Source organism: Desmodus rotundus, chromosome 9 (assembly GCF_022682495.2).
Source record: "Desmodus rotundus isolate HL8 chromosome 9, HLdesRot8A.1, whole genome shotgun sequence".
Taxonomy (NCBI): Eukaryota; Metazoa; Chordata; class Mammalia; order Chiroptera; family Phyllostomidae; genus Desmodus; species Desmodus rotundus.
In genome coordinates this window covers 92,516,993-92,533,447 of record NC_071395.1, presented here as the reverse complement: position 1 = coordinate 92,533,447, position 16,455 = coordinate 92,516,993, and the positions used below count along the sequence as shown (strand labels likewise).

General features: G+C 37.9%; 1 protein-coding gene across 1 annotated transcript in view; it reads right to left on the bottom strand.

The window, feature by feature from the left end:
- Window positions 1–15,777, bottom strand: part of MED13 (mediator complex subunit 13) — a 98,316-nt gene extending 82,539 nt beyond the window's left edge. The window contains exons 1-3 of the mRNA XM_053910930.2: window positions 14,967–15,777; window positions 12,910–13,144; window positions 1,827–1,995 (exon numbers count right to left, since the gene is read on the bottom strand). Coding sequence (XP_053766905.1) covers window positions 1,827–1,995; window positions 12,910–13,144; window positions 14,967–15,032 — 470 coding nt within the window. The 5' untranslated portion in view covers window positions 15,033–15,777. The remainder of the gene's footprint in view (window positions 1–1,826; window positions 1,996–12,909; window positions 13,145–14,966) is intronic.
- Between the last annotated feature and the right edge of the window lie 678 nt (window positions 15,778–16,455).

Below are 16,455 nucleotides of genomic sequence, written 5' to 3'. Positions count from 1 at the left end.
AACTATATCGGCAAGACAGGAAAGAAAGAAGGGAAAAGAGTATACACAAGTATGCCAATGACCAAGTGGTGGTTATTGGGGGTATTAGAAATAAAATATATAAACCATCAATAGAAAGTCAATAGATTAATCCTAAATAAATAACTGAAAACTCAAGAATAAGTACACTATTTGCTTTTAAGTTTTTTAAATAGATAAAGTAAAATAGTTAAGAGAATTAAAACGGACTGCCTCTGAGAAACATCTAATAGTTGGGGCTCAGGACTATAGCTTTTCATTTTAAATCTTGTTAGTCTACTTGGTTTCTTAAAATTATATAAATGTATATAGTGAGCATTGTTAACTGCCTACCTGATATCTATTTCCTCTTCTAATTGCCACTTAATGTCTAGTCTCCATTTGTTCTTACTAACCAAAAGCCTTATTTTGTTCAGAGGGGCAATGTTCCCACATAAAAAAATGTTTCTTTTAGCATAGCCAATGATATGTCAGCTAAATTCTTCAGAAAAAAATCTATTTTCTGATCCAAGGGTCAACTCTCTTCTTGCTCCTTCTTTTCCTTCCTCTTCCAGCCTGAAATCCACTGTGAGCGAAGCCTGGAGGTACAACATCCACTGGGACCATGAGAATGAAAGTCAAAGGCTAAAGATGACAGATCAGAAAACTCCAGGGAACCTAAGTCCTTGAGATGACATTATTGAAAAGATGCACCACCAGTATTGAACTACTACCTCCAGACTCCTTACTATTGACAAAAATCAATTCCTACATAAGCCTGGAGTTTGGTTTTCTGTCATTTGCAACTGAATGCATTCCGAACTTCTATGTCATTTTGTTGACAATAAAGGTTTATTCTGATTTTCAAAAATGAAAAACATGAAAAAGCCTTGATTTGTCCAGGTTTATCTACTCATCCATTCTACTAAAAGTAGAAACAGAAGTATGAAAAAACTCCACATACACATGAAAAAAGATGTGCACATATGCCATAAGAGATGGCATCTCAATGATTACAATAACCAACAAATGTTTACTTCCTATCTTCACATCTTTCAGCAAAAACTAATAAATTTCCTTCATTTTTCTCTTCCTCCACATCCCATCTTACCACTATTTCATCTCTCTTGAAGCCTCACTATTTCAACAACTACTTGAAACTGAATCTTCTAATAGACTCTGCCTTATATTATGTAAATTACAGAGAATTACAGTAACCTAAAGCTTTTAATTGCAGGGGAAAAGAAGGTATCTTAGTCTTTTGCCTCCATGTAAAATCTACTCTACAAATTAATGTCATAAATTTTCTTAATTCAAAGTTTAAGAAAAAAAAATTATTAACACTCCCAAGAGTAAACAGGTCTTACAGAGAGAAACACAAACTTAAATTACTTTAAAAGCAAAATGAGAGGTTTGGAAATGTAAAGGTTAACTCAACCCAAAACATAACTACAGATCACTGTCTTTAACAACCATTAATGTTACTTAACAGAATACCAAGAATATACATTTCCACTAGAACTAAAAAAAATAACAAATGCATAAGCTTCTGCTTTCATCACACGTTTTTTTTTCTATCATCCCAGAATAAAACTTAGGCCAGTGTATTGACACACAGCCTATTCACACTGAAAGAAAATTCTTAAAACGTGTGTAAGAAAAGGTGAAGTGGTCAAAGAATATTGAATACTTATAGTACTTTGCCATAGTTAACCTTCTAAATAAGTCTGGTAATATATTAGCTTATGTTAGTTCACATTTTATGGAAAGCCATAAAAATTGACAAACCTAAAGAAATATCAAGTGAGAGTTTAAATAAGAAAGCTTACCTTTTATTTATAGGTTTTTCATCTTTCTCATAAGGCTTTACAAACCACTTGCCAATACGCACAAAGTTCCGGTTCATTAAACACCGTTCCAAGAGATTGTGAACTGCTTTGAAAAGCAGAGTACGGCATTCATAAGAAAGTCCATTCTCCCAAACCCCATCTTCCTCTTCTACAAGAGAAATGAAAAGAAACAAAAAATAAAGTAGTGGCGCTATATCTACTCAGAGCCAAGTAAAAAGTTTTACAGTTTAAACTAAATATATAAGCCCTACTTCCCCTCAGTATATTGAGATATAATCACTTCCATATATCTGTAGACATTAAAATATCAGGTTTCAAAATTATCCCATAAGGAATAAAAGGCCTAAGTGCCATTTAGTCTATTAAATTACCTGAAAATGATCTTCCCACCATATGAAAAGGTAACGCTATATTGCAAATATAATGATTTGGTTTCTGTATCAATGAAAAGGACATTTGCAAAACCTGGGAAATAGTAAACATACTCTGTATCTAAGAGGCCAATTTCTAAACTGGCTCACTCCTTAGTTACTTTGTCCTAATTCCTCCAGTCAGTCATCCCACATGCCAAAAAAACGAGCCAGTTAATAATTACATTCAAAATATTTTATGCCCATCAGCATTCTAATACATGACCCAGCTATAAAAATAACTGAAGAATAAAAAGGAAGCTTTTGGCTCAGAGCCTAACAAGCAGGGCATTATCAGCCACCTTAGGTCTCATTTTAACCATATGACTCCTGTGATTCAGTACAGGATCCTCTACTTGGGGGATAAATTAAAAAATTTAAAAACTTAAAAACTTAAATTTTAAATGGCACTTCTGATATAAAGTTAGAGCTATCTTTACTAACTATACAGCCTACTTTGCCAGCAAATCTACACATACTACTTCAGCATTTTAACTTTTATCAAGTTTTATAAACTGTTACTTTAAGTATAATTTACTACCCTTGTCTATAGGCTACATGCCTATTTATCATTATTATTATTATTATTATTATTATTGATTTTTAGAGAGGTTGCTTATGTGCCCTGACTGAAGATCGAACCCAAAACGTTGGCATATGACACTCTAACCAACTGAGCTACCCAGCCAGGGCTGGCCTATATACCTTTATAAATGTTTTATAAATATTGGTCATCTTCTTTCAATTCAACACTATTCAACACTAAAAATGCATACACTATACACACAGAAAAAAATAAACCACGATGCTTTTGAATAAAAGCAGAGACATGTATTAAAACTGATACATGGTTTACATTCAAAACTTGCACAAATGGGTAGAATAAACATTAACTAATAGGAGCTACTATAAAGGACACAAGGACAAAATCAGGGGGAGGGTAGAGGTGGGGGAGGAAGGTGGGACTGGCTGGGGTGGGGTGGAGGGAAGGGGAGAAAATGCAGACAATTGTAACTGAATAAAAATAAAAAAATAAAAAACAAAAACAACATTAACTAAAGGGCATGACTGAACTTTAAACTGCAATAGAAATTTGTGCCACTACACAGTTCAATGTTGAATTTATGTTGTTCTTTAAAATGTTTCCTAAATTATAGTCAAGTAACTCAAATCAACTAATTGTCTCTTCTTAAAAGGTAAGCTTTAAGAGAAATGAGATAAGCTTTAGAAAATGACAATACTTGAGAGTTAGAATAATTTTTAAATCATTAACATTTGGCATTAATATTAAATAGAAAAAGTTCTTCATATTCTATTATATTATAGACATCTTTATATACTTCTATTTAAAATCTTAACAAGTTTCACTTTATTCAAGAAAACAGTAAGCAAGGAGAAAAGGGAAGTGGCACACAGTGATATTGCTTTAATTATTTAAAGGTCTGGATCACAAGCATATTTGTGAGTTGCTAAGGCGTAGGTAGATACGCTTTGCGCCTCCTCATACAACCGCAAAAAGAATTACAATTAAATCCCAAAACAAGTAACACCAAGAACTCAAAATCAAACCTTATGGAAGTCTGACAACCAAGGATTTAAAGAAGCCACAATCATCCAGACTGGTAGGAGGGGCGGAAAAGTGGAGACTGGGCAGGGAGGCGAGGAAACTCAGTGCCGCACGGAGAGGCATAGGTGGCGGAATGGGCACAGGAAGTACCACATTCACGTGTGGTGGATAAAAATCAGGAGGAATCCTTTGGGAGCAAGCGATCCTAGCCCCAGGCCAGGCAGTGCAGCCCAAGGTTCCAGCACCGGGAAGATAAATCCACATAACGTCCAGCTACAAAAACCAGTGGGGGGCTGGGGCAGTGGAAGAAACTGCAAGATTTTCAGGAAACTTCACTTAAAGGGCCCACACAGTCTAAAAATGCACGCAAACCCACCCACTCTGGGATTCAACACCAGGGCAACAGCTGGAAGGGCACCACTCACATACAGGGAGTACGTGAAGTGCCTGAAAACAGGGCACATGTTGGGCAAAACCCCAAAGGCCAGGCAGCTGCACCACCCCCTCTATGAGCTCTCCCCTTATGCAGGGCCACAAAGTGTGAAGCAGGTTACCCTTCCCTGGTCATTACCTAAAGCTCTGCCCTATACAAGTTACAGGTGCCTTTACAGGGAGTCAAAGCAGCTCTACCAAATACACAGGAAAAAAAACAGGGAGGCTGCCAAATTGAGGAGACAAAGAAACATGGCCCAAATGAAAGAACAAAACTACAGAAAAAGAACTGAATGAAACAGAGGTAAGCAATCTATCAGAAGCAGAGTTCAAAACACTGGTGGATCAAGATGCTCAGAGAGCTCATTGAGTGTGGCAACAACATAAAGGAAGAAATGAAGGTTACACTAAGTGAAATAAAGGAAAATCTACAGGGAACCAACAGTGAAATGAAGGAAGGAAGCCGGGATTCAAATCAACGATTTGGAGCATAGGAATAAATATTCAACCAGAACAGAAAGAAGAAACAAGAATTCAAAAAAATGAGGACAGTACAAGAAGACTCTGTGACATCTCCAAATGTAACAACATCCAAATCATAGGGGTGCCAAAAGGAGAAGAGGAAGATCAAGAAATTGAAAACTTATTTGAAAAAATAGAGAAAGAAAACTTCCATAGTGAGCAAAGAAAATAGACACACAAGTCTAGGAAGCACAGAGTTCCAGTTGGACCCAAAGAGGACCACACCAAGACACATCATAATTAAAATGCCAAGGGTTAAAGATAAAGAGGGAATCTTAAAAGCAGCCAGAGAAAAGCAGAGAGTTAACTACAAAGGAGTTCCTATAAGGCTGTGAGCTGATTTCTCAAAAAGAAACTTTGCAGGCTAGAAGGCACTGGCAAGAAGCATTCTAAGTGATGAAATGCAAGGACCTACAATCAAGATTATTCTATCTATCCAGTAAAGCTATCATTTAGAATAGAAGGGCAGATAAAGTGCTTTCCAGACAAAGTAAAGCTAAAGGAGTTCATCATCACCAAGCCATTATTATATGAAATGTTAAAGGGACTTATTTAAGAGAAAGAAGATCAAAACTATGAACATTAAATAGGCAACAAATTTATAACTATCAACAACTGAATCTAAAAGCAAACAACCAACCAACCAGAACAGAAACAGAATCACAAAAATGGAGACCACATGGAGGGTTATCAGCAGGGAGGAGGAAGGGGGGAGAATGGAGGAAAAGGTGCAGGGATTAAAAAGCATAATTCACAGGTACAAAATAGGGGGATGTTAAGAACAGTATAGGAAATGGAGAAGCCAAAGAACCTATATGCATGACCTATGGACATGAACTAAGTGGGGGAGGGGACTGCTGGAGGGAAGTGGGGTACCAGGCAGAGAGGGGCAAGAGGGGAAAAACTGGAACATCTGTAATAACAATCAATAAAATATACTTTAAAAAAATGAATCTTTCTCAATCAATCTGCTTTTAGCTTAATCAGGTTCTATAATTTCAAAATTAAATAGCTACATTAAGAGTTTTACCTCACCCTGGCTGGTGTGGCTCAGTTGGTTGGAGCATCATCCCATAACCAAAAGGTCGCGGGTTCAATCCCCAGTCAGGGCACATATCTAGGTTGTGGGTTGATTCCCAGTATGCATATGATCGCTGGTCCAGGTGTGTATGGGAGGCAACCAATTGATGCTACTCTCTCACATAAATGTTTCTCTATCTCCTTCCCTCTCTCTCTAAAAGCAATGAAAATATGTCCTCAGGTGAGGATAAAAAAAAGTTTTATATCAAATTATGTGACTTGTGACTAAAAACACACATGGTTTTAATTTCAAAAGGATTATGCTGGAAATATCTCCCAACTCTTCACTTCTTTATAATCAATTGAGTATGCTTTATTTATATTGCCTTTTACCTCAGAAATCCTGAACTTTTATGCAGAACAATGGTTGTAACATTTGTCCCACATAAGGAGCCTTTACCAAAATCTTTTTTCTAACTACTTCCAGGTTTTGAAGCATCGAAGATCCAAGACACACAATTACCATTACATATCAACATCATACAGTCACTATAAAATTCATCAGAAAATTACTCACTTAAAACCTGAGACTGAATTTGTCTTCTTCCCCAAAATAGTAAATAAAACATTTTTGGTATAGTAAAGGCTGTAATACAATAACATATAAATTTGCACATAAAACTCTGAATTTTCTTTGTTTTATTCATTAAAAAAATCCATTTCATTTAAACCTATAGTTAAATGATTTAAGAATAGTACAGTTCAATCATTTTACATTGTATCCTCAAATGCCCACAATTCTCATTAACACTAAATGAGGGTTATGCATAAAACAAAAACAGACCACCTGTTAGGGTTTCCTAAAGCCAACAAATGTCTGAAGTGCATCTTCACCTATGTGGCAAGTAACTAAGCAACCATTACACTAAAGTAATATAATTTCATTTTTCATTGCTGAGGAAATAATGAGAATTAAGTCCTAATAACACTCAATAAAAAGTCTAAAAGGGATGGGGGTGTCACTGAGAAACAAGAAGCCTACTAAGCCAAGCATCTAATATCCTGATGTTATAATACTAATAAAAGTACTTCTCTACATGCTGTTCAGAGATGTGAAAAATGAATGGTACAACCAAAACAGTGATAGGTAACTCTTACACTGATTAAAACAAGTCCTTGAATCTCAACGCCAGCAGTGTATTAGGAAAGGGAGGGAAAGAGGAACACATGGCAAATCTTTACCTACCTCTTTGAATTTAATCAACCATAGCCTAATGGAAAAAGTCTGCTTAATGCTTTTAAATAAATGTCTTCCTCCTCTATTATCTGTATCCCCAGAGAAAACAGTTTCAATTCTGCATTTTTAGTACTTTTCCGTTACTATTAGAACTCTTAATCTCCACTACTTATTTTTACCAAGTATTTATTTGAACAATGCAAAAGTCCAAATGCTAAATATGATTACCATAAAATATTTTTTTCTGAGGATACAGATTATGATGATACCAAAGTAGGTGGTAGGTCATCAAAATAATGCTCTTTCAGTGGGACAAAAAACCAAAAAACAAAAAAGCTGATACACCTAGTACTTGTACTCAACATTTTTTCCTAAAAACTGACATCTTTAAATATCTCCACAGTGATAAGCAGGCAGAGAAGGAATCTTTTCCCAAATTAATTCTGACACGTTATTAAAACGCAACATACACTAATAATGAATGGGTCAAAATTATCATCGTAGAAAATACCACATATTTCCTGAAAGAATAAAGAAAAATGTTTAACTGTCTAGTTCAGTGTTTGTCTTGAACAATAACTGCCCATTCATAAGCCATTCATTCAACAAATATTACTGAGAGCCTGAAGCTGGCAGCACTATTGAGAAATGGCAAACGTGAAAAACTAACTTTTTGATTTAAAAACAACCTAATATGTTAATAACCATTTTTGAAGACTTAAAAGACACAGTTTCTTGTTCAAAATGGATAGTACACAGAAGAAATAGGGCAAACAAAGTTGTCCCTAGATGATTAGCCAATATAAAAAATTGGGTCACAAGTAAATTAAGGTACAGAAGACAGAAATGAATTAACTCTCCAGGCTACCTGGAGCACAAAACAATTTTTTAGTTTGTAGATTTCTACACTTGGCTGCTGTTTATCTGTCAATACTGTTAAAGTTGCCATTTAAGGCTAAATTCCACTATAATTAATATCCTTCAATAAGAAGCATCCAATATTAACTTCTAAGACTAACCAATGGCTCATTTAGTGTGACAGTACTATGATGAATTTCTAGCATAAAGAAAGTATTGGGTTGGTCAAAAAGTTTGTTTAGTTTTTTCTGTAAGATGGCTCTAGTAGTGCTTGTCTTTAACTTCATTCGAAACAATTTTGTTAGATTGTATTGTGACAGCTGTCGTATCAATCTGCATTTAAAAAACTTATCAAAATTGGTGAATTTTTGTGCAGCCATTTTCATATTGAAGATGGAAGAAAATAAGCAACATTTTCGGCATATTATGCTTTATCATTTCTAGAAGGGTACAAACACAACTGAAACACACACACAAAAAGAGATGTATGTAGTGTATGGAGAAGGTGCTGTGACTGATTGAACTTGTCAAAAGTGGTTTGCAAAGTTTCTTGGTATGACTGACATTTGGCCAAAGATTTCTTTGCCATGAAGCTGTCTTACGCATCGGAAGATGTTTAGCAGCATCCTTGGCCTCTACCCACAAGAAGCCAATGGTGGAAAATAGCCAACATACTTAAAATATCCCAATCAATAAACTTATTGGTGAAAACGAAAAACGTGTCCTTTATTTTATGGAAAAAATGGACTTTTTAACCAACCCAATATTTGGACATGTTGCTAAAATCCCATATGTAGACCACAGGATCTAGGAAAAATAACAAATATTTTTGGCCCTGACTGAATTTTGTTTTTCAGTTCTCAAGGTATCACTTTTCTCAAAGAGTCTCATCACATTCTAGCTGACTGTGATTTTTTTCTTTAAGATGCTAACATTGGGAGAAGGAGCAGTCTTTGTTTTTATTTTTGTTATTTCTTTTAAAGAAAAGACTAAAAGTCAATAATGACAATAAAATTCCAAAAAGGTTAAGGTGCAGAATAAAAATACCCAGAAAACTTTCTTCCTTCAAGGATATACTTATGTTAATGAAGCAATCTTGCTTTGAAGAAAATTAACAGTGCATCTGAGAGAACCAATCAGTCCTACCCACTACAGAGACTGACCAGATCGACTAAGCTAAAATTTTCCCACCACCAATTTTCACTTCTATCATGTAAGCACTAAACAGGTCTGCTACAAAGTTTAAATTCAAAAAACAAATAAAATCCAGAAGGCTGTAATCAGAGATGGGGTTTGTTCCCTAATTCTTTGTCTATCAAAACATATGGATATTGATTCAACTATCCATTCTTTAGATAGAGGGAGCAGAGCAAAAAGTTTTGGTTTTGTTTTTTACATAAAAGCAGTTTGGCATTGGATTCAAGGGATATTTTGAACAAATATCTTTTTGGAATGTTACAGTTTAAGCCAATACTAGTTAGCACAAACCCTGACCAAAAAATCATCAGGTTTTGCAAACAGTATTGCGAAGTATTAAAGTTTTTAAACAGGTCTTACTAATCACTATTGACTACCTACTACGAGATAAGTAACTAAGGGTTTAAAGTATGTATCAAATCAGATTTGGTTTTTTGTACCCAATTTTACCAATCAGCAATAAAACAGGTTTAAATTCTATTTCTACACATCAACTAAATTTGAAATGAAGGTGACCCAAACATGTGCTAGATGATGTAAGAGAGACAGGCAGAAATTTAAAATGCACTACCAAGATCATCAAAAACAAGGGAAGTCTGAGAAACTGTCTCAATCTAGAATAGCCTAAGAAGGCATGACAAATGGAATGTGGTAACCTGGATGAGATCACAGGATAGAAAGAGGTTATTAGGTAAAAACAAGGGAATTTCAAGTAAAGTATGAACTTAGTTTATACTAATGTATCAATATTGGTTCATTAGTTGTGAAAATGAACCATTCTTTTTTAAATATTTTATTTATTTATTTTCAGAGAGAGGGAAAGTGAGGAAGAAAAAAAGGGAGAGAAACATCAATGTGTGGGTGCCTCTTGTGCACCCTCAGCTGGAGACCTAGCCCACAACCCAGGCATGTGCCCTGGACTGAGAATCAAACCAGTGACCCTTTGGTACTCGGCCTAGCACTCAATCCAGAGCCATACCAGCCAGGGAAAAATGTACCATTCTAATGTAAGATAGTAACAAAAGAAACTTGGTAAGGTTATATAGGAGCTGTCTATATTATCTTTGCAACTTTTATATAAATCTAAAACTGTTTTACAATAAAAAGTTTACTTTTAAAAATACACTATAGATGACACAAAGGTGATAAGGGGGTTAAGCAAAGGCAATTCTGTACTTCTACTATTGAACATTTCAGTTTATAAGAAAAACTGGGAATTCTCATCTTTGCAAAACGAAATGCCTTCTTTCCTTCCCCAACAAGAACAATATTATCACCATCATTACAAACATTTCAATAACAAGATGTGGTAGCTGCTGAACCAAACAGAAGGACACTGCACTGAGGAGCAACCTCAAACTAAATTAACCAGCTTTTCAGTTACCACCTGGGTCCTTCCGGTTCCCCTTTCCTCAGTGCTACACCTCCACATGGAACTCACGATTGCCTCCTGCAGCTGATGCCACCCCTACTGTCCAGATGCTCTCTTCTCAAGGGAGCTTAAAAGAAGGAAATAGAGTGCCACAGATGGGAAGAAATGAAAATGTGTTAGCTAGAGAGACAGGGGCATAGACTAATTACCCCAAAAGGGAGGCAGACTGTGTCCCTGGGGCAAAGGGCAAGACAAACTCCATCTGAAAAGACCTTACTATTCTTTAAGATAAGTCTGATTTAAGTAACAGCATTCTAAAGTAAATGACAGGTTAAAAAAAATCTAGAACATTATATAAACATACTGACTACACAACTATTTAAAAACATTACAGGACAAGCTTTGGAATACCAAATATTTCATTATATACAACTCCTATATATTTTGGTCTACTATTTCAACTGCTTTCACTATGATAAATATTTACAAGTTATTTACCACTCAATGGCATTCAGCAAAATCTGACAATTAACATCTATTCTTCCAAAATTACTTTAATTCACATTCAAAATCAGTATTTTAAAGTAGAGATATTACTATTTTTAAAATTATGCTAAAAATTAAACAAGAGAAGAAATGTTTTAAACTGTAACCCAGTTTCAGAAGAAAACATTTAAATTCCTAACATGAAACTTAGAAAAATATTGACGGCTTTTTAATAAACATTAAATCAGCTGACATTTACTTAATATGCTTTTAACTTTCAAAACATTAGTCCCACTATGATAAAACTAAATACTACATATCTGCTAAAATTATCTTTGATTCCACAAAATGTATTTCATAGAATCTGGGAGGAAAAATGGTCTGTTCAGATGCCCTGCCAACTTTATAAAGAAGACTGAAGCCACTGAGACAGCATTGTAGTTTATCAACAGTTTGAGTTTGTTTATAGTTTATAGACCGCTTATCGACATCAAAAGTCTTCAAACATTTTAGTAAGGTAGTTTTTATACCACCTAAAATAAAGAAAATCACTCAAACATACCCAAGTCAATGAAAGAAAAAGGAAGTAAGCAGGCTTGGCTTTTTGCATGACAATTAGAAAGCATCAGCTCACTGACGCGTAAAGGAATTTTATATTGTGAAATACATGCATAATCATACATGGGCACATATACATATATACCAACACAGCATTTTACATACTTAAGAATACATTACATACTTAGAACGAAGGGTTAGACTCTCTAGCAGAGATGTTATTAGGAAATCTAGAAAACATTTATCACAAAAGAACTGCAACCACTCTCTAAAATAAGGATTAACAAGAAGGAATTGTTTACTAGAATGTGAAAAGCAACCATCAGAACAAATGTAATACATGTAACACAAGCATTCATGCACAAAAGTTGGTCTTACTAAGTGCTTATTTGAGATAGTCATCTGGATTACATTACATCCAAAAATAAAATAGGTCCTATAGATTAAATAGACAATAATAGAAACTTCGGAGTACTCTATTTCAAATAGCAACACTTTTTTTAGTAATCTAACAATCCTAAATTTACCTGGCAAGAGTCATCAAACATCTTACTGAAGTCTTTGGTACCTTGTAGCAAACAAGTAATCATTTATATCCCTATCATCAAAGATTCAGTTTACACTGACTTTTACAATCTCAAGTACATAAGTACTTCCTCGGAGAAGTACAGTTTATCTACAGTTTTTCTAAAGTATCATTTGGTCCTAAATCAAGAAAATAAGATGGAAGAAATCTTAATGATTTGCTCATAATAAAACTATTTCTGTGTAACTCTTTAGATTTATGACCCTAACATCCTAAAAAGCTAAATAAATTGGCACTCTTCTCATACTAATGATAAGTCTTTGATGCCACAGTATTTAAAATAATCACTTTCCAAGAATAACCAAATTAACATGTCTTCATGTTGATAAAATAGCAACCACAAATAACAATAACAAATTAACTACATGTCTTGAAAAAACACATGAGAAAGTTATATTTCTAGATACTCCTACAATTGTCTGCATATTCATACGGAAGAGAGCAGTGGCAGAATTGACTCAAAGTTGAGTTACACTTGACTTCAAAAGTATTATGACTTTGTTAGGAACTTCATGCTCCCTGATATCATTTTTCTTAGGTAAATGTAACATGCCTTTTTTAGGCCCTGTCTATGAGAAATTCATGAAGAAGCTAAGTGGTGGAAGGTTATTTAAAATTTAAAAAGCCTGCCACAATATGGATACTTCAAGTAAAAAGAAAAAAATAATAATAATCACAGTAAGTAAAACATGAAGCTGAATTTTTATCTGGCTTCCTACCTAACTGTACCACAAAAAAATTCTGAATACAAATGATTTTCAGGAAAAATATATGACATTGCTGTATTATTAGCAAGAAATGATTAAGTTGCTTTCACCTGTTAAGTCATGGTGAATAAGGTCAGCAAAATTGGGGTCTTCACCCCACCAAAATATCCACAATTCTCTTCTTCCAGGTCTTTGATCTCGCCGCCAAACACCAAGTACATCTGCCTTAAGGCAGCGACTAAAACTGCTCAAAATGGGGTCTTCTTCTGTCACCGGAAACAGAATAGGGGCAGAAGTTGGGCCTTGCCATACATATCTTTTCCATTTAATTCCCGTCAAGTCAGCCTGAAATGAAAACATGATTTTTTTTATTATTGCACAAAGTCAAAAGTATTAACTACAAAGTCACTTATTTCATTAGGACATTACAATTTTCCAATATATGCTTAAGATATTGAAAGCAGATTAACCAAAAAAAAAAAAAAAAAAAGCCTTATTAATTCTGGTAACTCAACAATCAAAAATTTAAGAAAAAAACAAACAGCTTAAAAATTAACACCGGCATGTCACTGAATAGCAAGTCAAGAAATGTGCATCCCAAGGGAAAATAAAAGAAATGTAATAGTGTAAAATATAAACGTGTATTTAAAACTGCACATTGAGTAAACATTTCCTCTCTATACTAAGTTCTGTTCTAACTGGCCACATTTGTTCCTTGGTGTCAAAGTTGTAACAGAAAATTAATTTTGAAGACTCTCATTCCATCTTTGCAGAAGTCTGAACTATACCAAAAAGTTCTTGTTAATTCTTCACATATCCCTTTTAGGAAGTCAAATAGCTACTCACAAAGAACTGTCAGATTTGTACTAGTCTATCTTCAAAGAACCTGATCCCAAAAGCACCAAAAATAGACCGAGCCGGAGAAGACAGAAACGTAAAACCTGCCGTACGTCTTATTACATTTGGAGAGATGCTGATTAAAGGACATTGTACAAAAAAAATTTCATGGGGAAAGGGCATTAAACATCTTAATTTAGCATCTGGAAAGAAATTCAACAAAGGGAATGCAGCAATTCTTTAATGTGACTTAACAGTGCAAAGTATAGGTGCCAAAAATGAAACTGCTGATACATGACTGGCAGTTTACACTTGCCAACTAGTTGTGCTCCGCCCACTCGATTCACTTACCTATCACATACTCTCTCAGTATTTTTCAAAGCACAGTGAAAACGAAAAGAGAAAAGCCACCGAAACTTTAAAGCACTAATGAAGCTAAAGTACTGTCCAATTGAGGACTAAGTATTTGCAACAGTTGCTACTTTATAAAGTCGAACAGGTGGGGTGCTCCCGGACCTGGGCCAACCTACACCATTGTCACCCCTACATCCAGCTTTCCCAGACTTTTCAATAAAACGTGGAACAGGCTGCTCAAAATTCTAAACACGCGAGCAAAACAGACAAATACAGAAATATTTAGTGCAAAACCAGAGCACCTCCTCCATTTGTCCGTTCCATTCTTACACGAACATATCATACAAACATAATGTTCTAATAAAAGCAAGATGGCTAGAAATTGTCAAACGGCAAACTGTTTTCAAAGTTTAAAGAGAAACGTATGAAACGGCATCTACTGGTTTTTTACTGCGATATGAAGTCACCGAAGGATGAAACTAACCTTCTCTTAGTTTGACTTATACAGAAAAACTGCAGAACGAAAAGAGACTCTAAGTGCCTAAGTTCCGGGGTCCCGTTTATTGAGGGAAACGAACTCCCAGAGCGAAGCGTAACGACAGCGGGAGAACGGGCAATAATGGCAAGTGTGAGGACGGGCTACACGGTCTATCAGAAGAGCAACAGTTAAGCAAGGCGCACCGAGGGAACTGCTAGTGTCCTGCCAGACGAGCAGCAGCCCAAGTTGAAGACTGAAAGGATGGGGGGATGGGGGGGGCGGTCAGAAACAAGACAAGAAAAAAAGCCAAGTCTCCCAAAACGGAGCGCAGGACGGAGCGGGAGCGAACGCGGCGGCCGGCGCCGGCGGGGCCTAGCCCGGGACTCGGGCATCTGGATCCGACCCGGACCCCCTCCCCCACGGCCCCCGGGCGCACTCGCGGCCCCCTCCCCCACCGCGCCCCCGGCCGCGGTCCCCGCCCGCGGCCCCGGCACTCACCAGGCAGAAGAGGTTACAGTGACAATCTTCCAGGCTGGCCCCGTTCGGCACGAAGGAGGAACTCATCGTCCCTCACAGCAGCCGCCGCCGGCGCCACAACCCACCATCCGCCATTACCGCCGCCTCCAACCAGAGAGAGAAACACAGACACCGGGGAGGGCGGGGGGGTGCTGGTTCGAGGGACAGTGGAAGAGGAGGCCGCCGGGCCACCCGTCCTCCCCACCCACCCCCCCGCCGCCGCGAGCAGCCCCGCCGCCCAGCCGGCACCCAGCCGCCCGGGGCCGCGGGCCGGAGGCGGGAGGACCGTGCGGCGCTTGCCCCGCTGGCCGGACTGCGGCCGCCGCGGAGCCCGCGGACGTTCGTCCCTCTCTGGGGGACAGCGAGGATGTGTGTCCCTTCACAAGAAAAAATAATAAATTACACAATAAATAATTAAAAGCGAGTCCGAGAGGGGAAGCGCCCAAGCCCCGGAGGGTTCTCCCGGGCGGGGAGGCGCCCGCAGAGGGGCGGGAAGGGCGAGAACCGGAGAGAAGCCCAGGCCCCCGGCCCGGCAGCGGCGATGTCCTTAAGCCTAGTCTCCTCAGTGGCGGAGGTGGTGGCGGTGTCTGCGGGCTCAGACCATTCTCTGACTGTGTCTTCGTGTAGTGCCTGGGCCAAGCTCGCCTAACGCCTGCTCTCCTGCGGCCTCACCGCCGGGACGCCGTAGTCTCCCCCATTTTGTGGGCCCAGCGGGCGGTGTTTTTCCCCCTTTAATCCGAATTCACGGGTTTTCCCTACGCTTTAATGGCGGCCACAGGGACCAGCTCGCCCTCTCTGCTCGCCCATTGGCCGCCTTGAGGTCACGTGGGCCCGGGCTCCGTGGGGAGGGGGAGAGAGAAGGGAGTGAGGGAGGACCGGGAAGCTTTCGGCGGAGGCGGTGAGCCCCGGGGACCGGGCAGCCAGCTGGTGTCTACTAAGATAGCGCCATCTGCTGGGTGCCCCGGCCAGTGTAAGATGACCCTTGGCACTGGCCCTGTGTTTCTCCTTGCTAGGGAATTGACAGTTCAAGAGGGTTGACATCAGAAACCTGAGAATTACGTGGAAAGCAGTTTAAATTCTTTGGAAGAAACAGTGTTGCAAAAATTCCAAAGCGTTCTCATCTATTTCACGCGGTCGCTGGGATGCAGAGCAAACCCCAGGGCTTGGGAGTCAGATGATCTGAGCTAGGACTCAGCCACTTAAAAGTTGTGTTACTAAGAAAGAAACAAAAAAGAAACAATGTAGCCTTCTGTTTAAGAGCCTGGAAGTTAGAGCCACATTCACTGGGTTCGAACTTTGAACGAGTCACTTCACCTCTTTGTGTCTCAATGTCCTCACCTGTAAAATGGGGAAAACATAACCCCTACTTCACAGGATTATTGTGATAATTGAATTACTACAAATAAAACATGGTAGCCCAGTGCCTGGCACAGATAAGCATTGTTAATAGTGATCTATTATTGTTGTCATC